This window comes from Aquarana catesbeiana, linkage group LG02 (assembly GCF_042186555.1).
Source record: "Aquarana catesbeiana isolate 2022-GZ linkage group LG02, ASM4218655v1, whole genome shotgun sequence".
Lineage (NCBI taxonomy): Eukaryota > Metazoa > Chordata > Amphibia > Anura > Ranidae > Aquarana > Aquarana catesbeiana.
This window is the reverse complement of record NC_133325.1, coordinates 459,565,812-459,589,970: the sequence shown is the minus strand read 5'-3', so window position 1 is coordinate 459,589,970 and position 24,159 is coordinate 459,565,812. Positions and strand designations below refer to the sequence as shown.

General features: G+C 43.4%; 1 protein-coding gene across 1 annotated transcript in view; it reads right to left on the bottom strand.

Moving 5' to 3' along the window:
* Positions 1-18,547: 18,547 nt before the first annotated feature.
* The window catches only part of PTH (parathyroid hormone), a 104,793-nt gene continuing 99,181 nt past the window's right edge, over positions 18,548-24,159 (bottom strand). Inside the window, exons 2-4 of the mRNA XM_073617979.1 lie at positions 23,831-23,928; positions 20,502-20,645; positions 18,548-19,602 (exon numbers count right to left, since the gene is read on the bottom strand). Coding sequence (XP_073474080.1) covers positions 19,341-19,602; positions 20,502-20,645; positions 23,831-23,919 — 495 coding nt within the window. The 5' untranslated portion in view covers positions 23,920-23,928 and the 3' untranslated portion in view covers positions 18,548-19,340. The remainder of the gene's footprint in view (positions 19,603-20,501; positions 20,646-23,830; positions 23,929-24,159) is intronic.

The following is a 24,159-nucleotide window of genomic DNA, read 5'->3' as shown; positions in this document are numbered from 1 at the left end:
GCGGCCGAGGACATAGAGAAGGCCACAAATGATGTCTTCATTTAAAAGAAAATCAGAGACAACCTTTGGAAGGAAAGAAGGACAAGGACGAATCACCACCTTGTTCTCGTGAATCACCAGGTAGGGCGTGCAACAGGATAGCGCCACCAACTCTGACACCCTGCGAGCAGAAGTAATAGCCACCAAGAAGGCCACCTTCTGTGATAGCGTGAACAGGGGAATTTCTCGAATATCCTCAAATGGCTTCTGTAGAACTGAAAATACAAGATTCAAGTCCCACGGTGGCAAGGCAGATCGCACCGGTGGAACCACATGTCGCACTCCCTGAATGAAAGTACGCACCAGGGAATGCGAAGCCAGGGATCGTTGAAAGAAAACCGCCAAGGCCGACACCTGGCCCTTGACAGTACTCAAGGCCAAATTATTTTCAACGCCCCTCTGAAGAAAAGCCACCGAAAAGGAACGTGGGTGAAACCCTACTGACTCACACCATGAAATGTACGCTTTTCACGTCCTATAATATACCTTCCTGGAAGAAGACTTTCTAGCTCTGAGCAGCGTCGGAATAACCAACGCAAATAAGCACCTATCCTTCAAAACCTGGCTTTCAATAGCAAGGCCGTTAAAGCCAGCGATGGTAAGGCAGGGTGGAAGATTGGTCCTTGGGATAGCAGATCCTCCCTGAGAGGCAGCCGCCAGGGGGCATCTGCGACCAGACGCACCAGGTCGGCATACCAGGACCGATGATGCCAGTCCGGGGCCACTAGAATGACTGGAATTCCTTCGGCCTCAATCCTGCGCAACAGCCGTGGCAGAAGCTTGAGAGGAGGAAAGGCGTAGATCAAACGATACTGGCCCAACGGAGAGACCAGAGTTTCTGAGGCATCCGCCAGAGGGTCCTGAGACCTGGCCACAAACCTCTGCACCTTCCTGTTGATTCGGGATGCCATCAGAACTACCTCTGGAGATCCCCAGTATAGGAATATCTATTGAAATACCTCCTGATGAAGGGACCACTCCCCTTGGTCCAATACTTGACCACTGAGGTAGTCCGCCTGCCAGTTGTCCACCCCTGGAATGTGAATGGCGGAGATGGCCGGGACAAAACGTTCTGCCCACCGTAGAATGCCAGCTACTTCCAGGCCGGCTAACACATTCCTTGTTCGTCCATGGTGGTTGACATAGGCCACCGCCGTGGCATTGTTTGACTGGATCCGTATTGGGAACCCCTGAAGCCGATCCGTCCAATGATCCAAGAAAGTCCCCCTGATGAAGAGATGCCAACACGGAGCGAATAGACGCCATTCTGAACTTCCGCACCCACATATAGTGGTTCAGAGCCTTGAGGTCCAGAATCGGACGTAGCATACCCTCTTTTTTGGGGATCATAAACAGGTTTGAATAAAAGCCCTGGAAATGTTTTGACGCCGGAACCGGAACAAACACCCCCTGGAGTGACAGGCCTTGTACCTTACCCCGGAGGGCTAACAAGCGGTCTGGAGACAGATGCAGAACGGACAGAAAAAATCTGCTTGGGGACAAGTCTGGAACTCGATCTTGTAACCAGTGTGGTACCCCACCAGTGTATGGGTCCAGGATTCTCAATCAGGCAGGTTGAGGGGCTCCAGGGTATTTGCTTGTTTGAGAGGAAAATAGCTTTTCAGTTTCCTCATTATTTAGTAAAGTCCACTTTGGGACCTGGAGCCCGGGGATTTCTCAGCATGAACAAGACACTTCTTGTGACTGGTAAAAACAATGTGCTAGTGGTCACGGCGGACCCGGGATGCAGCCTGAAACTCTCACCCCTTCCCTCGTTGGAACCTCAGCGCTATGAGGTAGTATCAGCCAGACACAGCAGATCACAGTGCGTCATACGTCATAAACAGATGCTGGGTTGCCGTACAGCCACGCCTCCGACATGTTTCGTCATATCGACTTCTTCATAGAAGTCCAGAGAAACCAGCAAAGACGTCCCCCCACCCGGACTGCGGGTGAGAGTGTCTCTTCATGCCGAAGGAGCCTTATTTGGGGGTCTGGGGAAACCCGCTCTCGGTTTGCCCGATCAGGGCCACTTAGAACCTCCCGAGGGGGGCCTGAAAGACTTCAAGCCTTTGTCAGTGGACTCTGAGCAACAAAAAAACTTTCTGACTTGGCTCCTTCCCTTTCTTTGACTGTGAAAGAAAAAGTATTCTTCCCCCCGTGACATTCTTAATGATATCATCCAGAGTGGCCCCGAATTAACGAATTGAAAAGGAAGATCAGCTAGGGCCTTCTTTGAGGCCTGGTCCACAGTCCAACACTTGCCACAATACCCGTTGAAGCTCTACCGCTGAAACAGATAGCTTAGAAAGCAAGGGAGCTGCGTCCAAAGAGGCATCGCAGACAAACTGCAGTTCCTGGACCAGTTGGTCCGCTAATTCTGTGAAGGCAGGTGGAAACTGGTCCCCTTCCAGGTCACAGTGCAACAGCTTCACCCACTCTGTCAGCATTTGCGACACCAGAGCAATAGCCAAAATCGGCCGAAGTGCCGAACCCGCAATAGAGAACAGCCGGGTCTTTAAAGGCCAGAGAGTCCTCAACAGGAATCATAGTAGTTTTGTTCAACCGGGAAATCGTGGGATCCACCATAGGCGGAGACGTACATTTTTTGAGCAGACTTTCCTCAAAGGGATAATGCACAGCGAAACACTTTGGGATCACAAAGGGGCGTTTTGGACGCTCCCAATCTTTATAGACAAACTTGTCAAAAAAGGAGGGATAAGGGAACACTTTTGCCACGCGAGGTGGCTTGTGAGTGCCAAAAGGGACAGGCACCTCCACCGCAGCCATGGCTGCATCCTCCATCTTTAAAGTTTCCCACACAGAAGCAATCAGTGCATCCACCAGCGCCTTCTCATGCGCAGCCACTGGGCCGAGGAATCATCCTCACTGTCTGAGAGATCTAGGAACGCGGCCGCAGACCCCGCAGGGTGGGCCCCGTCCACGGCAGCCAAATCAGTTTCAGGATCTGACGAGACAAATGAAGCAGGGGAAGGCAGGGAACGCTTTCTACTAGTCCGCCACCCAAGAGCCACCTCCACACGGGACACAAAAGACTACAGGGCGTCAACGGATGACTGGGACCCAGAGGGACCTGCAGCCTCTGACAGGGGGTCAGGCGGGGAAACATGCTCCTGAGACTCCATAAGAGAGAAAAAGGAGAGCCCCACACCAAGAGTGACCACTACAATAGGACACCCCCCACACCGGTAGTGATATCGGACCACCAAGACACCCTACAGCCTTCAGCAGAGAAAGGAGGGATCCCCCATACTCACCACCCCACTAGTGTAGCGCTTGCTGCCTCAGATGTCGACCTGCACACACGTAGCGTCCAAGGGAGAAGAAAGCACAGGAGTCAGTGCCGGGTTAAAAAGAGGGTCTTCTGTCTGCAAAAAAAAGGCATCCTGGGCTACACAGTAATGGCCGGATGGATGGAGGATCCAAAGCAAAAAGAAAAAGAACCTGACGGGTTCCAGTATTTTTAATTTGAGTTCGGTTATTTTGACTGAAGAGGAAAAGTTGGTGTTGGATAAGGGACTGAAATACGTTCCTCCGAAAACACTCAACAAATTCTCTACATTTATAGACACCCAAAAATGTATCCGGAAACTCTGTATCCAGAGACATTTTCTTACCTTCCCCTCCAATACCATCTCTACGACCAATGATGGCCAGGTACATACGGGTCTTTCTAACCCCTCACTGTTTAACCCTCCTGGGACCATGGTCCCTTCAATTAGCATTTTTTGTAGTCTTTTATTAAAAGATTTGGACCAATTACCCACCAAAAAAAACATACAGTATATAGATCCTAAGATTAAAATAGGGCTAAAACAATTATGCGAACAAAAAAATCTGATTATTCGTCCCGCTGATAAAGGCGGGGCAATAGTCATTTTAAATAAGGAAGACTATATAGCAGAGATGGGCAAGATCCTTGGTGATCCCAACACTTATAGTCACATACATACTGATCCAACTACTATTTTCAAGCGAGCCCTCACCGAATTGGTGAATGAGGGTTTTTCTCTGGGCATCTTAGATAAGGAGCGGAGTTTTCTTGTACCTTTGGCACCTAGGATCCCAGCTATATATTATCTTCCGAAGGTGCACAAAGATCCTGTCAATTCCCCTTGGCTTCCCATAGTCAGTGGGATTGACTCTGTAACATCGAGGATTGGGAAATATGTCGAATTTCATCTGCAGCCATTAGTTCGGCAGGTACCTTCATATCTGGAAGATACTAGTGACACCATCAGACTGCTTGAGTCTGTTGACTATCATGATGGTATGTTATTAGTGACAGCGGACGTAGCTGCCTTATATACCCTCATCCTGCATGATTTAGGTTTTTATGCCGTAGAGTATTATTTATCCAAAAATACCACTCTTTCTCTGATTCAGCGTAATGGAGCTCCTTAGATTTGCCACCCAACATAATTATTTTTGGTTTCAGAATGATTTTTATTTACAGATTAGGGGAGGTGCCATGGGGGCAAAGTTTGCCTCCAGTTTGGCTAACCTATTTATGGCCAAATGGGAGGAGGATGTCGTCTATGCCCTTAAGAGATCTGAACTGGTCTTGTGGGCTAGGTATATAGACGACATCCTCCTCCTGTGGAATGGGAGTCGGGAATCCCTTGATGACTTCATGACCTATCTCAACCTGAACAATAGAGGTATACATCTGATCTATGAGGCTAGCCTTACCTCCATCCATTTTCTTGATTAAGATATCATGGTTGTAGATAGGCACTTTTAAATTAGGACCTACTTCAAACCTACTGACCGGAATGGCTACATTCCGGTCGATAGCTGTCACCATTCCCAGTGGCTGAAATCAGTTCTCCGCAGCCAATTTCTTAGGCTGCGGAGAAACTGCACAAGGATAGAGGATTTTTTTTGCCCAGTCCACTATCTTGAAAAATAGGTTCCTTGAAAAGGGGTATTAATCAATCGATCTGGATAAGGAGAGCCACCAGAGTTCAATGACTGATAGGGACTCATTGTTGAAAGTACGCCCTAAAAATGCCACAAATTATAAATTTAGATGGTCATTTTTTACCACTTATTCTGTTCAATCTAGACAAATTAAAGATATTTAAAAAAAAAAACATTGGGGTGTTCTCCAGAGTGACAGATTTTTGGGACCAGTTATTCCCCAAAATGTGGGTGTTATATTTAGGGGAGCATGGTCTATACAGGGGCAAGTTGCACCCAACGTGATAGACCCCCCCAAAATAACGCTCTTTTTTCAACAATGCAAGGGGTACTATTCATGTAGGAGGTGTAATATTTGCTATCATAATGTATGTGGTAGATGCAAGAGTGATACATTTCAGTCTTCGGTCACTCAACGTAACTACTCTATGGAACAGTTTACAACTTATATACTCTGAACAGCAGTATACAGGCGGTGCAAGACAGGGACTGTAGGTTTGTTGTTAAGTAGAATTTGTTTGTAATTTTGAACTGGTACATTTTTAAAGTGTAGCTCCAGCCAAAAAATCTATTTTTAAGCTTTTTGGAAAACATAGGGAAGGGTTATCACCCCTGTAACATTTGTTTTGCTGTCTGTGCACCCCTTCAGAAGATTTCACCTCACTTTTTGTCCCAATGACAAATGTTTTTTGAATATTTAGGGTTTTTAGTGAAACAAGGATTGGTGATAAAGCATCAGTGAAGAGGAGACACATTTTTCCCATATTAACTCTTACAGGAGAGAATTTCCTTTCCTAGCGGTAGATTTCATCTCACTTCCTGTTGTCTCCGTCCGTTTGCAAGTAGGAGTCGTTTGTAAGTTGGATGTTTGAAAGTAGGGGCCTGCCCTATATACTCTGCAGAAATTGGGGCCTTAGGTGTTGGTGTTGCCACAACACTGTAAGCCCTCGCAGTTACTCTTGGTGGGTGCAGGAACGGGCCGTGCTGTGAAATATTAGATCAAGATTTGTCATTACATGCCATTGTTGAACAGTGGTACGAATATTGGGCTTTTGGTGGTATTGGTGTTGCTGGTGCCACAACACTGTAAGTCCTCACAGTTACTCTTGGTGGGCGCTGGAACGGGCCCTGCTGTAAAATATTATATCAAGAATTGTAATTACATGCACCTGTTGAACAGGGGCAGAAAAATTGGGCCTTTGGTGGTGATGTTGCCACAACACTGTAAGCCCTCACAGTTACTCTTGGTGGGCACAGGAATGGGCCCTGCTGTGGAATATTTTATTTTTTATTTATTTATTTCAGGTACTTATATAGCGCCGTCAATTTACGCAGCGCTTTACATATATATTGTACATTCACATCAGTCCCTACCCTCAAGGAGCTTACAATCTAAGGTCCCTAACTCACATTCATACATACTAGGGACAATTTAGACAGGATCCAATTAACCTACCAGCATGTCTTTGGAGTGTATTATTAGATCAAGAATTGTAATTACATGTCCCTGTTGAACAGGGGCAGAAAAATTGGGCCTTAGGCACTGGTGCCACAACACTGCAACCCCTCACAGATGCTATAGTTGGAGCGCAGGAATGAGCCCTGCTGCAAAGTATTGCATCAAAAATTGTAATTATATGCCCCTGTTAAACAGGGGCTGAAAATTTGGACCTTGGGCACTGGTGCTGGTGCCACAACACTGCAACCCCTCACAAATGCTATAGTTGGAGCGCAGGAATGAGCCCTGCTGCAAAGTATTACATCAAAAATTGTAATTATACGCTCCTGTTAAACAGGGGCTAAAAAATTGGGCCTTGGCCACTGGTGCTGGTGCCACAACACTGCAACCCCTCACAGATACTATAGTTGGTGTGCAGGAATGAGCCCTGCTGCAAAGTATTGCATCAAAAATTGTAATTACACTCCCATGTTAAACAGGGGCAGAAAAATTGGGCCTTGGCCACTGGTGGCGGTGCCCAGAACCAAAAATGTTCGTACAAGCAATCAGCAGGAAAATTGAGGAGGAAGAGGATTGTCACTCAGCATAACAGGATAGTCACTCAGCATCAGCATAGGCAATCTTGAAGGGATCTCACATAAAAAAAAAATCAATCGATTACATCAGCATCAGGTTCTTGGTAGCTGGTGATCCAAGACTGAAGGTCAGCCGATCGACTGATTTGGTGGACAGGCGCACCCTGTGATTGGTTACAAAGCCTCCAGCAGAACTGAATGTGCGTTCCGAAAGAACGCTGGATGCAGGACAGGCCAGTAGCTCAATTACAACGGCAAGATAAGGTCCGCAACCTTACCCTTGTAACGTGGATCAAGAAGGTTTGCCAGCCAGTAATCATCCCTCCCCTTGATACCACGAATACGAGGATCCTTCCGCAGGCTTTGCAGGATCAGGGAGGCCATGCAGCGTAGGTTTGCTGAGGCATTCGGTCCAGAGTCCTCTGGGTCACTAAGGACGACATGATCCACAGCCACCTCCTCCCAGCCACGTACAAGTCCATGGGTTTCTTCGGACTGTAAATGATCCCTTGAAGACTGCTGCTAATGTTGAGTGCCAGGCTCCACCTCCATGCTGACACAATCCTCCTCCCCCTCCTCCTCTTCCTGTGTGATCGGCAGACACCCAGGAACACTGTCTGGATAAAGGGGGCCTTGAGAGGTAAGGAAGTCCTCCTCTTCCTCCCTCTGTTCTGCCTCAAGTGCCCTGTCCATTATTCCACGCAGCGTGTGCTCCAACAGGTGGACAAGAGGTACAGTGTCACTGATGCATGCACTGTCACTGCTCACCATCCTCGTGGCCTCCTCAAATGGTGACAGGACAGTGCATGCATCCCTGATCATAGCCAACTGGCATGGGGAAAAAAAAACAAGCTCCCCTGACCCTGTCCTGGTGCCATAGTCGCATAGGTACTCATTGATGGTCCTCTGCTGCGTGTGCAGCCGCTGCAGCATGACCAACGTTGAGTTCCACCTGGTGGGCATGTCACCGATTAGGCGGTTCTTGGGCAGATTAAATTCCTTTTGGAGGTCAGCCAGCCGAGAACTGGCATTATATGAGCTGTGGAAATGCACACAGACTTTCCTGTCCTGCCTCAGGACATCCTGTAAGCCCGGGTACCTGCTCAAAAACCCCTGCCCCACCAAGTTAAGGACGTGAGCCAAACAGGGCACATGTGTCAGTTGTCCCTGTCGGAGGGCAGAGAGGAGGTTGGTGCCATTGTCGCAAACCACCATACCTGGCTTAAGCTGACGTGGTGTCAACCACTCCTGAACCTGCCCCTGCAGAGCTGACAGAATCTCTGTCCCAGTGTGGCTCCTGTCCCCCAAGCACACCAGCTCAAGCACCGCGTGGCATCTTTTTGCCTGCGTGCTTGTGTAGCCCCTTGAACGCCTACGGAGCACCGCTGGTTCTGAGGACAAATCAGCACAGGAAGAGGCCATGGAGGAAGAAGAAGAGGAGGGGGTGGAGGAGAGAGGTGTGGAAGAATCACCACTAGTAGAATTTTGGAGGCGTGGTGGCGGAACAACCTCCAACACTACTGCACCCTGTCCTGCATCCTTCCCAGCTGCCAGAAGAGTTACCCAGTGTGCGGTGAAAGATAGGTAACGTCCCTGTCCATACCTGCTGGACCATGAGTCAGCGGTAATATGCACCTTACCGCTGACTGCCCTGTCCACCGAGGCCAAGACATTGCCTTCCACATGCCGGTAGAGAGCCGGAATCGCCTTCCGCGAGAAAAAGTGGCGTTTGGGAACCTGCCACTGAGGAACCGCACATTTCACAAACTCACGGAAGGGGGCAGAGTCTACCAACTGAAAAGGCAGCAGTTGAAGTGCTAGCAATTTAGCCAAGCTAGCATTCAACCGCTGGGCATGTGGATGGCTGGGAGCAAACTTCTTTCGGCGGTGCAGCAGCTGGGGCAGGGAAATTTGCCTGGTAAAATCGTACGTCAGTGTACCGATAGCAGATTGCCCGCAAGTACTTGGCTGTGGCACACCTAATTCTACACCTTCATTCCTCTCAGTGCAGGTTTCAGAGAAGACTGAAGGTATAGTGGGTTTGAAGATCCCAGCTAAAGAAGAGCAAGGATATGTCCACTTTGTTCTTTGGTGTGGGTCTTTTAGGTATGCTTGCCAACGAACTGCATGGCAGGTCGACATATGTCTGGTCAAGCATGTGGTGCCCAAGCGGGTGATGTTTTGGCCACGCCAGATACGCTTGAGACATATGTTGCAAATAGCAGCGGTGGGATCTGATGCACTCGTCTCAAAAAAGGCCCACGCCAAAGAACTTTTGGAATAACGTGCAGAGACAGCAGCGCCCTGCATATGCGGAGCTCTGCGGTGTGATGCAGTCAGTGTGCTGCCCTTAAGCTGGCCCCTGGAGGGCATCCTGCCTTGTTGGAGATGCGCCTCCTCCTCTCCTATCAGGCACCCACGTGGAGTCAGTGTCCTCATCATCCCCTCCCTCCGCATCACTGGAACAAACCTGGCAGTATGCTGCAGCTGGGGGGACATGACTGCCAGATTGCTGTCCTTCTTGGGCACCCCCTCTCTCTGGGCTCATGTTACTGCCTTCCTCTAGATGGGTACCATCATTGGAGCCTTCAAAATGCTGGGCATCCTCCTGGAGCATGTACCCAACACTGTGGTCAAACAGTTCGGGGGACTCCTCAGGAGGATATGGTGGGGCTAGGGAAGGAGTGACTGATGCCAATGAGCAGAGGAAAAAGGCCATGTTTGGCAGCTGCTTTGCCAGACAAAGTACCCTGAGCCTGGGTAAGAGAGGATGAGGAGGATGAGGACGGCTTGGTTATCCACTCTACCAAGTCTTTCAGCATGTTGCGGCTCAACACGGCCAGCTGCCGAAAAAAAGGCCAAGCGTGTCCCACGGCCACGTGCTGATGAGGATGCACCGTCTCCACGACCAGCACTGTTGCCTCTAGACACAGAGCCTGCTTGCCCTCTTTTATTGGCTTGTGACTGTCTGCCTCTCCTTGTTGGCCTTCCAGACATACTAATGGCCTACAGTGAGATGTAGCTGCACAAAGCTGGGATGTATATATATATATTGATACCGCAGCTAGCAGAATCAACTGCCTGTAGTATTATTAGTATGAGAACACCAGCAATTGTCTTCAGGTAGCTTTAGGTGCACACTGTGCAGAGGACACAGTACACTAACTGTAAATACTGCAGCTGCCTGTGGTATTAATAGGATCAGAACAACAGCAATTGTCTTCAGGTAGCTTTAGGTGCACACTATGCAGAGGATGCAGTACACTAACTGTAAATACTGCAGCTGCCTGCCTGTGGTACTAATAGGATCAGAAGAACACCACCAATTTTCTTCAGGTAGCTTTAGGTGCACACTGTGCAGAGGACACAGTACACTAACTGTAAATACTGCGGCTGCCTGCCTGTGGTATTAATAGGATCAGAACAACAGCAATTGTCTTCAGGTAGCTTTAGGTGCACACTGTGCAGAGGACGCAGTACACTAACTGTAAATACTGCAGCTGCCTGCCTGTGGTACTAATAGGATCAGAAGAACACCACCAATTTTCTTCAGGTAGCTTTAGGTGCACACTGTGCAGAGGACACAGTACACTAACTGTAAATACTGCAGCTGCCTGCCTGTGGTATTAATAGGATCAGAACAACAGCAATTGTCTTCAGGTAGCTTTAGGTCCACAGTGTGCAGAGGAGACAGTACACTAACTGTAAATACTGCAGCTGCCTGCCTGTGGTATTAATAGGATCAGAACAACAGCAATTGTCTTCAGGTAGCTTTAGGTGCACACTGTGCAGAGGACACAGTACACTAACTGTAAATACTGTAGCTGCCTGCCTGTGGTATTAAAAGGATCATAACAACAGCAATTGTCCTCAGGTAGCTTTAGGTGCACACTGTGGAGAAGAGGCACTACACTAACTGTAAATACTGCAGCTGTCTGCCTGTGGTATTAATAGGATCAGAACAACAGCAATTGTCTTCAAGTAGCTTTAGGTGTACACTGTGCAGAGGATGCACTACACTAACTGTACATACTGCAGCTGCATGCCTGTGGTACTAGTAGGATCAGAAGAACACCACCAATTTTCTTCAGGTAGCTTTAGGTGCACAGTGTGCAGAGGACGCACTACACTAACTGTAAATACTGCACCTGCCTGTGGTACTGATAGGATCAGAAGAACACTACTCATTTTCTTCAGGTAGATTTAGGCGCACACTGTGCAGGGGATGCATTACACTAACTGTAAATACTGTAGCTGCCTGCCTGTGGTACCAGTAGGATCAGAAGAACACCAGCAATTTTCTTCAGGTAGCTGTAAATACTGTAAAAACACCTAGGATGCATATATACACACAATACACTGTTAGTGCAGCTAACTCGCCTGCCTACTCTATCTAACTTAAATCAAATGACACTGTCTCTCTGTCTATCTCTCCGCTGCCGCAACACACTACACAAGGCTGCCACACAGGCGGCCTTATGGCCTTATATAGTGTGGGGGCGTGTACTAAACCCCCTGAGTCATAATTGGCCAAAGCCACCCTGGCTTTGGCCAATTACGGCTCTCTGTACAGACGGCGCTGTGATTGACCAAGCATGCGGGTAATAGTGCATGCTTGACCAATCATCAGCCAGTGAATTATGGGCCGTGACGCGCCGCTCAAATTTGGCGCGAATGGCCCATAACGTTTGCAATTTGACGAACGGTCGAACATGGGTTCGACTCGAACTCGAAGCTCATCCCTAGTATATATACATGATCCTGCACTTCCGGATATCAGGTGCGAGTGCACGCCACCGCCTGGCTCTCTCCCGCTGTGATTTTACACAGCGGGAACTGACCAGTGGGTCCCACGGAACAATGTCCGCCAGCACCCGCTGATTGTTCGGTACACTGGCACTATGTAAACAAGGCAGATTGCCGTTCTGTCAGTACAGAAGGCATGGATCCTGTGTTTCTGTAAAACAGAAACACTAATCCATGCCTTCCATAGTAAAATCACTTCCCCCACTACACTGAAACATTAACTAGGAACACATTTAACCCTTTAACCCTTTGGTTGCCCCTGATGTTAACCCCTTCCCTGCCACTGTCATTAGTACAGTGACAGTGTATATTTTTAGCACTGATCTCTGTTCTGATCATCATAAAGTATATATTTACTTATCTTGCTGTTGCTTTAAATTGGCATCCATTACTGGCAGGAACTGTAGTATAGTACGCCCACTTCCTGTCCAGCAGATAATTCTGCTTAATCCTTGTGAAGTGCAGTGAAGAAGAATGAGAATAGCTCCACTATATCTTAATACTGGCCTTGGAAGCATAAGTCTGTAAGTAGGCTTTCATTAGTTTTCAATTAATTAGTATATGTTCTACTAATCAACAAAATTTTTGTGTGTGTTTGGTAGTCGTTTCTGCCAGGGTGTTCCTTTAGCTAGGCCTAATTGTCTGTTAGCTAGTACCTTAATGCCGCGTACACACGATCGGACATTCCGACAACAAAATCCTGGATTTATTTCAGACGGATGTTGGCTCAAACTTGTCTTGCATACACATGGTCGCACAAATGTTGTTGGAAATTCTGAACATCAAGAACGTGGTGACGTACAACACGTAAGATGAGCTGAGAAAAATGAAGTTCAATAGCCAATGTGGCCCTTCTGCTTGATTCTGAGCATGCATGGAATTTTGTGCGTTGGAATTGTGTACACACGATCGGAATTTCCGACAACGGATTTTGTTGTCAGAAAATTTGAGAACCAGATTCCGACAACAAGCTCGCATCGAATATTTGTTGTCGGAAATTCCGACCGTGTGTACGCGGCATAACAGTAACATAGCATGACTGACACTATTTGCATTTTGTAATGTAATGTTAAATGCTAATGCATATTTTTTTAATTTGTGTTTTGCAATTTTACAAAGAAAAAATCGAATTCTCAGTAAAGATTACAACTGTTATACCTTCCGCCTCAGTCTTTATTGGGAAGTTGTTAGCTGTCTGCCAACCCTTGTACTTCGAACACATTGTGAGGGCAGAACAACTGTATTAGTGTCACTGGTCTCCAAAAAAGTGTCAAAAGTGTCAGTTAAGTGTCCGATTTGTCTGCCGCAATATCGCCGCCATTACTAGTAAAAAAAATACAAAAATATAAATAAATAAAAATATCCTATAGTTTGTAGACACTATAACTTTTGCACAAACCAATCAATTTATGCCTATTGGGATTTTCTTTTAACAAAAATATGTAGCAGAATACACATTGGCCTAAATTGATGAAGAAATTTGATTTTTTCTATTTTTTTATTGGATGTATTTTAGAGCAGAAAGTAAAAAATATATTTTTTATTTTCAAAAATTGTCAGTTGTTCTTTGTTTCTAGCGCAAAAAAACAACAAAAAAACACAGAGGTGATCAAAGAAAGCTCTATTTGTGGGGAAAAAAAGACATGCATTTTATTTGGGTACAATATTGCACAGCTGTGCAATTGTCAGTTAAAGTAACGCAGTGCTGAATTGCAAAAAATGGCCTTGTCAGGAAGGGGGGTAAGTCTTCCAGAGGTGAAGTGGTTAAACAAGGGCCATTCAAGTCAAACTGTGACTTTTGAGTTTATATAATAAAAGAACAAATTTTATTTTTTAGTGGAAACTGTATTTATTTTTTGACATACTCCCTTACTACATTTATACACTTATCCCAACATTTAACTGATGCCTAGAAGGCTTCGGCAGAGAAAGATTTGTCAGTATGCCTGAACCTTCCTAAGACAGTCTGCTTCACTTCGTCATCAGAAAGATTCAAAAAGATTTGTCTATTGTGCAATTTCAAGATAGGTTATGTGTCGATTATCCAGGATCAGGCGTTCCATGCGCTTAATGTTCACAGGAATGACTGCTGTGGGCTGGGAACCACCACGGCTGGGATCGTCACTGACGTTCATACGGCCATCTTTGAAACGTTTACACAATTAAAATGTCTAAAGCCTCCTACACACAATCAAAACCGTGGACTTTTGTCCGAAGGGCGTTGGCCCAAACTTGTCTTGCATACACACGGCACACAATTGTTGGCCAAGAATCACAAACGTAGTGACGTACTACATGGTTTTTCAGCTCTTTAGCGCCACTCTTTGGGCTCCTTCTGCTAATTTCATGTTAGTAGAAGTTTGGTGAGTGTTGATTCATGCTTTTCTTTTCGCACTTTTCATTTAGCGCTATTCAGTTTGCGCTTTTCATTACGTGCTTTTCAGTTCGTTTCTGAACGGCCGTTCCTCAACCAAACATGTTGCGGAATCGGGGGAGATAACGTGTTATTGATTATTGGCTTTGGAGTTATTGCTTTGACATTATTTTTTGGTTGAATAATGATTTGATTTGGTATATTTTCTATATTTTTGGATGCATAGAATGCACTTTTTGGTTAAGTTCTATTGGCAGATAGCATGTCTAATTTTATTTGTTTTCTTTTTTTAACCGCTTGCCGACCAGCCGCCGCAGTTGTACTGCGGCAACATAGCTCGGCTGCGCAAATCGGCGCCATGTTACGTCAGTGAATCGATGCTATAAAAATGCCAATGGTTCCAAAAATGTGTCAAAATTGTTTGACATGTCCGCCATAATGTCGCAGTCCCGATAAAAATTGTAGATTGCCGTCATTACTAGTAAAAAAATATTAATAATAAAAAAGCCATAAAACTATCCCCTATTTTGTAGATGCTATAACTTTTGCGCAAACCAATTGATATGCGCTTATTGCGATTTTTTTTTACCAAAAATATGTAGAAGAATACATATCAGCCTAAACTGAGGAAAAAAAATGTTTTTTTATATATTTTTGGGGGATATTTATATTAAAGCAAAAAGTTAAAAATATTGCGTTTTTTTCAAAATTGGCGTTCTTTTTTTTTTATAGCACAAAAAATAAAAACCGCAGAGGCGATCAAATACCACCAAAAGAAAGCTCTATTTGTGGGAAAAATGGGACGTCAATTTTGTTTGGGTGCAATGCCGCACAACCGTGCAATTGTCAGTTAAAGGCGACGCAGTGCCGATTCGCAAAAAGTGCTTCTGGTCAGGAAGGGGTTAAAATCTTCCGGGGCTGAAGCGGTTAATGCACAATAAAAAAAATTGTGTAGAATAATACTTGGCTATGTGTTTTACTTCAAATGACATTTTGGGAGTAGGCTGTTACATTTAAAAAAAATACAATATAAAATTGACAAGGGACACCAACATAGTTGTATCTTTGATCTTAAAGACTACAGGATAATGGTGTTGTGGTAACTTGCCCAAATAAAAAAAATAAAAAGCATAATAATATTATTCTTTACATCACTAGAAAAAAAAAGCCTTTGAAAATTCGTTTGCAATAACTCCATCAGTATCACCAGCAAAGCAGCTTCATTATTATCCCATTAAAGAAGAAGAGAATGTGCGCTGCATTTCTAGATTTCATAATTTGCCACGTCACGAATGTTAATTCTGCATTACCAACGCTAGTTTTCAAGACTGACCGCTTCCAGCTCGTCCTTGCTTCCGAGCATACATGTTTGCACTTTGGACTTTTGTCCGATGGACTTGTGTACACACGCTCGGAAAATCCGACAACACACATTTGTCCTCGGAAAATTTTAAAACCTGCTAGCCAACATTTGTCCACGGAAAATCCGACAACAATTGTCCGATGTAGTGTACAAACGGTCGGATTTTCCGCCAACAGCCTGTCATCACACATTTCCCGTCGGAAAGTCCGATCGTGTGTACGAGGCTTTACTGTGGCTGACCATCTCATCACCGTACTGTGCTTGAAGTCTTCTGTAGATATCCGTGGGTTTTACGCCTTTGTTCACAAGAAACGTCATTACCACACGCTGTTACTTGCACACACTAATGCCCCGTACACACGGTCGCATTTTCCGATGAAAAATGTCCGATTGGAGCGTGTTGTCGGAAATTCCGACCGTGTGTGGGCTCCATCGGACATTTTCCATCGGATTTTCCGACACACAAAGTTGGAGAGCAGGAGATAAAATTTTCCGACAACAAAATCCGTTGTCGGAAATTCCGATCGTGTGTACACAAATCCGAATGACAAAGTGCCACGCATGCTCAGAATAAATAAAGAGATGAAAGCTATTGGCCACTGCCCCGTTTATAGTCCCGACGTACGTGTTTTACATCACCGCGTTTAGAACGATCGGATTTTCCGACAACTTTGTGTGACCGTGTGTATGCAAGACAAGTTTGAGCCAACATCCGTCGGAAAAAATCCTAGGATTTTGTTGTCGGAATGTCCGAACAAAGTCCGACCGTGTGTACGGGGCATAACACTGTTGTCTGCCATCTTGATTAACAGTTTCTGGACTGGCCCAAGACATGTGCACCGCCTATCAGTAATAGGACACACTTGCCACTTACTGCTGCATGTAGTACTGCCCTTTTTATACCTGTAAAATAAAATCCCGGTTTTACTTGAACGACCCTCATATACGTGTGTGTAAATTTTGATACTATTTTCCCCAGGTAACCTCTGGAGGAACCATTTTTGAGAAAACCCTTCGTAAAAGTAAATTTTGCTGTGATATTTGGCAAAGTCATTGCTATATCTTTGGATATGTATATTTTGTCATCATTCTCTGATGTTCTTGAAAGTGTCACTCTGGTATCCATCTGTGAAAATTCATCTCATTCATCGCCAAACAGCTCAAGTTCCACACCTTTGTAAGAATACTTGTCTATTCATAATCCAATTCTGTCTTGCAAATATTTGAGCCAAATATATCTCTAAAAATAATTATGACTAAGTAAAGTTTTCTCACTATATATGACATATGTTCTAACAAGGGTTTAGAGCATTGTCATTTGCATGTGCATTGTATTATGTTTGGAGTGATTGGGAGGCTTGCAGCAAACGATGGATAATATGCTTGTATATATACAAAAAAATCTGTCAAAATGACTGTAGAAAATAGATATGTTTCACTACATGTAATGGGGTGTATTTATTAAAGACACATAAACTGAGGACTTTGCAAGTGAAGTTACTCCAGAGCTTATTAAATGAGGGGGAGCTCTGCTGATCTACAGGAAGTGTGTTATCACAGGATTACCAGGTGAAATGAAAGGAAAAACAAGCCGGAAGAAAAAAGAAAACAAATGCATTCACCACTTCTAAAGGAGGGGGGAGCTATAATATATCACATTTTTGGTTTGGGGTTTAGATACACTGTAATGCATTTGAAATCTTTACTCTAGCATTTTTTGCAAAATCTCTTGGTAGACATGAAGAAATCATTTTACCAAGTGCACACTACTAACAGTACAAAAAAAAAAAAGATGGAATGCAAAAAAAGACAAGGCTGTATTGAGAAACATGAAATGCACTTTTTAGCAGGTGCAGTTAGCTTGCCTACCACTAGATGGCTCTGTTCCCAAAGTCTGGTAAAGAGAAAATTGTAATTAGGTGTTATTGCCCCTTTTAGAGAGAACTCTCCTCTATTGATGTAATGGGTGGAGTTAGTGTCCACATAACTGTCAGTGTGGATGGGGTCCAGTCTCAGAATGAGTATGGGAGCCAAATACCCCAGAGCTGTCAAGATGTAGTCTCCTGCAGTGCTAACCCAAAGGGCCCTTTTGCAGGACTAAAGTCCCAAACAAGGTGGCACAGCATGTGTATATAGTGGTGAGAGCTTGGGAAGATATGCTATCGGGGAGCATGGCTGGCTGGGCAGAGCCATAAAGGGATATTGGGAAGAGACTGGTATACTATAGAAGGCACCTTAATCTTACTCTTGATGAAAGCTAAATGGACTTAGTATATAGGGAAGAAATCCCAAATCAATGGTGCTCTCAAGGAGAAGAGGTGTAAAGGAGCGTTCTGCACAAAAATGACAACTACTGAATGTCTACATTCTGAAGAAGTCTGCTAGTGTGTCAAATGTGATGTCAGATGTCACGGAAATCTTTGTGAAGTTATAGTAAAGTGCGGAAAATTAATTTTATGCAGATTTTAAGGCCTACGGTTCGGAATGTTGTGAGCGAGCCTATGGCCAGGAGTATGGCACAATATTATGGAGGGTTCCATCAACAACAAGTGGGAAGCTGTCTTATCTGAGAGGAAGCGGAGTGGGGACTTGCTCAGTGGCCTACACCAACCTGTAAGAATCATTTAAAATTGTAACCCAAGAACCTTTAAAAGTGCATTCTTAAAAGTTTGAAGTGCAGATCTCAGGGTTCCTGATGTACATCATGCAAACAACTTTACAGCAACTATGGTATGGAGACAAGCTCCAGTTGTAGTGGTGCAGGAAAAACCTGTGATAGACATCGAAGGTATGGAAGATGGTATGTGGTCTGTTGGATTCTTATTTACACCTGTCAACATAAATAAACACGTTCATAAATAAAGAGAATCAATTTTAGCAACAGATCCATCATTGTTACAGTTGCATGACAACATTAGATGCTTGGGGTGCTGGCATACTGTTGTTGAACATGTCTTATGAGCATCTTGGTCTTCTCGTCTTCTGGTCTTCTAGTAAATGCAAAAGTTAATCTAAATAGACTTGCTAGTGTACACAGTTCATAGACTTCCATCTCCCCTGAACTTCTGGGGAAAAATGTATTATGGTATTAGCTTGTGCTTTGCATCGTTTCATATTTGATTGCTTGCAGGGTTCAAATTCGGTTGCATTTACTAGTCTTGCCAAATAATTAATTGTATGCATAAGTACAGTGTATATAATTTGTATCCAAATTTATTATGGATTATTCCCCAGTAATTCTCATGGTTTCCTTATTGAATTGTGAACAAATTCACACAAAGGCCTGCTTGCAGTTTTCACTAGCTGAAAAAGTAACTGATGTTCAAGTAATTTAGTTCACTCTTCCTATGATTATTGGAATGGGTAAAATAATGTGAACACTGAAATAAACCATAGCTCATGTGTGGTCTCCTGTAAAGTATGTACCAGGGAGTAGCCTTTAGTCTAAAACACACCCATAGGTTTGTGAGCACCTTTCATGTGAAGCAATATTCCCCAAGCTGTAAATAATTTTTATAATATATGATCTTTTTAATCCATTTTCAGAATTGTGCTTTTATAGTACTTTAATTCACTGACTTAAAACAAAAAAAGGCAACTATGCTAAGATTACCAAAAAAAAAGCTGATGTGGATGTAACTGTGAAATTGATTTTGTTATACTAAGTCCAGTGTGAGTCTCAACCCAACCACTACCACAATGTCAGCTTTTATGAAGGTGAAACATGGACTCAGTCTAAATGTAGCACTGAACAAACTAATCTCTTAATTCCCAGCATTTTTATTCAGATATCTTTTTACTGTGTGCAGTATTTAGGTTTTTGTATTGCAGGTTCTGGTTGTTTTTATTGACGCTAAGCCTTTGATGTTCTTCATAGCCTGCTCCATTTACTTCCCGACGTAAGTTCCTCAGTAGAGAGGCTTCTCTCCGGCCAGGGTTGTGAATAGCTCCCAGCAATCCTTGTAACCATCTCTGGCGAGTGATTTCTTCAATAGTCTTTCCTTTGTCGTGCATTAGCTGGGCTTCAGCAACAGACCTTTCTCTACAAAATAAAAGGTAAAATGTATTATTCTTGAAGCAAGGGAATTGTGATGTACGGTGTTGTCTTATGATTCATTTGATAGGGCCTGAACTGATGACTTACTCATGTCAGAAAAACAACCCTCTCTGAGAATGTTTCTAGGCTGTTGGGAGCTTTTACTAAGTCATACCGGGCAATGTTCAGTGTAGCTTTTATTCTAGTGGTCAACACCATTTCTCAATGGCCACCAAGAGTGGCTGTATTTAGTCCTCTTCACAGTCTCACAGGTAAGATAATTAGCAATGTAACACATTAGCAATGCAGGTTACTAATTTATGCAGCACTGCTTCTATCCAGTAGTGGGAAAACATGCGCTATTGGTGCCCCTTGACAACTGAATTTGAACACCAGTGTTCTACACCTTCTATGTCAGTCCCTCTAAAAGTAATTTTAACCAGTAGTGCCATTCTATAGTTACTCTTGCCATACTAGGCTTAGCAAATGTATGTCACACTCAGGAAGATGAAATGTTATACATTCCTGAATTTTCTTAGTGTGAACCAGCATTCAGCTAAGAAACTTGAACTGTACAATGAAGTTGGGCTATAGCTGAAGTAGAATATCTTAATTTTTGGGGAAAATTACCAAATCAGGGTCACAGAATGTAGATATATGTTTAGACTTACAATATATGCCAACATATTGCTTTCAGTCATAAGATGATTGTCCTGTATAATTGATGGAAGTTGAATGTTCACTTTGCATTTGATAATTAATGGCATTTAACTATGTATAGTACATGTGATCATTACTGTATATACTCATCTGGCCATTTGATTGAAAGTTTCATACAGTTTCTAAAACTTTTCATTTTATTTCATTGCATATAGTTGGTGCAAGTGTATTACTGATTAATTTACTTATTTTGTCTCAGCACCAAATGCGTTCTTCGGCCTGGGTTGTGAATGGTATCCAGTAAACTTTGCAACCATCTTTGACGAGTTATTTCTTCAATCATCTTTCCTGTATCATGCATTAGCTGAGTCTCTGCAACTGATCTTTCTCTATAATAAACAAAATGTAGACAGAAGTTAAACAAAAACTTTGTGATATCTCACACTGCCATTTGCCTGTACATCAATCAGAACTGATGCAATTGCCTAGACACACTACTAGCATGATAAAAGGAACTCACTACACCAACTGGGTAGATAACTCAAAGGACACAGTTATTTTTTAAACCACCAAACCTTAGTTTATGTAAGCATACAAACAGGCATTTGGTGGTTGTAAAGACTCCAGGCTTTTTACCTTCATGCATTCTATGCATGAAGGTAAAAATCCCTCTGCAGCAGCCCCCCCCCCCCTATACTTACCTGAGCCACATCTCGATCCAGCAATATGCACAAGAGCAGCAGCTCTCCCTGGTCTCTTCCACCTCATTGGCTGGGACAGCAATGGGAGCCATTGACTCCAGCTACTGTCAATCACAGCCAGTGAGCCAATCAGGAGAGATCCGGCCGAGCTCTGTGTCTAAATGGACAGACAGAGCAGAGGCTCTGGAAACCCCATAGCAAGCTGCTTGTTGTGGGGGCACTTGGCAGGAGGGAGGGGCCAGGAGCGCCAACAGAGGATCTGAGAAGAGAAGGATTAGGGCTGGTCTGTGCAAAACCACTGCACAAAGCAGGTAAGTATGACATGGTTATTATTTAAAAAAATAATAATTCAGCCTTTAATATCACTTTAAAACCAAATGTCCTGGATGGCCTTTAGTATATCACACATCATAATGATCTGGCATTCATAGTCTATTACAGTATATGGTTTTAGAAAGTGCACTGTGTTTATTTTTATTAATCTGGAATAATTACACTTATTGGAAGATGTACAGAACTAAAAAAGATTTGATGAACAACTTTTAAATAGCCAGAAAAAAATCACTGACTCCCTTTCATCTCAATGACTTTTCTCTCCAGTACAAGAACATTGAGTGAAGATGATTTTGCTTCTCCTGCCACTTTACGCTTGTTCTCTAAGTGCAAATAAAGATTTCAATTAGCCTTAGTGTGGCAATGCATGCCTAGTTGCATACCTCCCAACTTTTTGAGATGGGAATGAGGGACACCTATTAGCAAAAGTGTGTAGGCATAAAACACACCCCCTACCACACCAACTTTAAGGAGAATTATAAAAAAATATTAGTTAAGCCCATACATTTTTTTTACCACTTCTATTCCTTTATATTGGCTTTTGAAATATACAAATGCAGCAATTTAGAAACTGGATAAAAGGTTTAGCATTGTTAAACACTTTGATTGGTAAATAGTGCATTTTATATACAGGTATATGCATCAGTCCAAAATGAGAGGCAAATGAGAAGGAATGAGGGACAGATGATCTTTGTTCAAAACCAGGGACAGTACCTAAAAATCAGGGACAGTTGGGAGCGATGCAATTGTGCTAGCAATGCTCCTATTTTTAGCATTGGTAGTGAAGAACGGAGGAGGAGCAGGCTGGTAAGGTCCTAATTAAGGGGAGATAATCATCTACAAATGTATATTTACAGCCTAGAGTAATATAAAACTTAACTCAGGTCCCATGCTGAAATGTAGGCTAATTGCCTACTGTAGGCTTCCAGCCTGTTCCGTTTTATTGGAACCTGTTCGGCAACACACAATGCAGCAATGCTCCTGGTAGAGGTAACCTGGCTCTCCTGTTCTTTGCAAAGAAGGCTAGTGCATAGTTAAAGGCATCTTCCATTTACATAGTGGCTCCACCAGTAGTAGAGCTTTGTCTTCTTACAATTGTAGGCTGTAAAGATATTAAAGCTTAGCTAAAAAAAATCCCTACAACTTTAATCATATCAATTAGTAATTAGTTGTAATAAAGTATGTCCCCTGTTGTCCATACAGCTAGATCCTGGAGAAATCTCCTGTGCAGGGTTGCCTGTCCTCTTCCTGTCTCTGAGCTTCATCATTAACAGCTTTGGGTCTTCAGGCAAAACAGAAGTGCAGATGATTCAACAGGGACATGCCCCCTCTTGCCCTCTCCTCCATTGAGAAAAGATCTTGCACCGATTACACTATTTGTAACACGATCTGCGAATGCAGTGAGAATCTGATCTGTCACAGGATTCTCCCCCCCAAACACAGAGCGTGTTAAAGCAGAAAATCGATTAAATAACTTTTTTCAATGGAGGAGGCGGGAGGAGGAGATGTGTCTCTGTCAGAACATCTGTACTGCTGTTCTGCCTAAAGATCTAAAGATGAAAACCCCTGCAATGTCAGAAGTTCAGATACAGGAAGAGGACAGGCATCCCTGCAGTGAAGTTTTCACCAGGATCCAGCACATCATGAATTACAAGTAAATGGTGTGGCTAAAGCTGTAGGGAATGTATTTTCTTAGCTAAATTTCAGCATTAAAGTTATGATGTCTATGAATTTGTGTGAATTATGTACTTCACTACCAAAGATGACTGTAATGTTGGCCATGTACATAGCAGATAGGATCAATTAGTCATTTAAAATAATTATATTGTTTATAAAGACATTTGGTTTGAAAACAATCCATCATCACACATGAAAAAAGATGATTTTGGTTGAATTGTATTGCTTTGCCTGAATCATTTTGCAAGTAGTTACTACAATCAATCATTTACAGATATGATTCTTTCATTGAACTTATAATATATTAATAAATGATCGTATTGCTGCATCTATGGCCAGCATAATACAAATAACTACCGCATGTTGTAATCTTATAGCTTAACTCAAGCCAAAACTTTTTTCTTGATTTGCGTTTTCTTTTTTTGTTCTAGATAACTTTTTTAAGTCTTTTTTTTGCTGTCTTTGACTTTGTTAAAAGGATTTCACCATACTCCCTGTCCTTGTGATGGCAGAACAAGAAATAAGGGGAATTGTTGTCACTGGGATAGTAAGACACAGACAGTTATAACAGTGTGACAGAAGTTATAACCTAAATCCATTTTACTGAAAAAAAGTGTTTCCACAGTGATGGGATTTCCCATCACGTCTTGACAGGAAGCAAGCTAAATCTCCCTAGTGGCGATAGGTCTGAAAGGGGTTCTAACCTTTCCACACTCTGTCTAAAACTAAACAAAATTTTTTGACTGGCAGTAGGCTTTAGGATCAAATGTACTGACCAACACATTAGCTTTGAAATTATAACATTTCATCTAACTTCTAAAAATGTTTAAAAAAAAGGCTTGTAAACTCGATAAAACCATTACTTTTCGTTGTTCGCTGATGCAAGAAGATAGCTGAAGCAGAAAATTCCAAGGAAGGTCAACACTTGTAGAGACTTCAATGACAGGAACATCTCTTGATTCTGAAATATCAGAAGAAAAAAGCAGAAAAATGTATGCTTTTATAAATCTGATGGATGATATGCTGGAATTTAAAGCTTTTGCAGTATCCATCCAAAATTATTTTAATAATACACCACCACCACCCCTGACACCACACCTAGTGCCTCCAAAATATACCTATATGCTTCTGTTGTTGACCTCCTTCTCAAAAATGCTAGTAACTTGGGTGTTATGCTAGCAGCTTGGGTGTT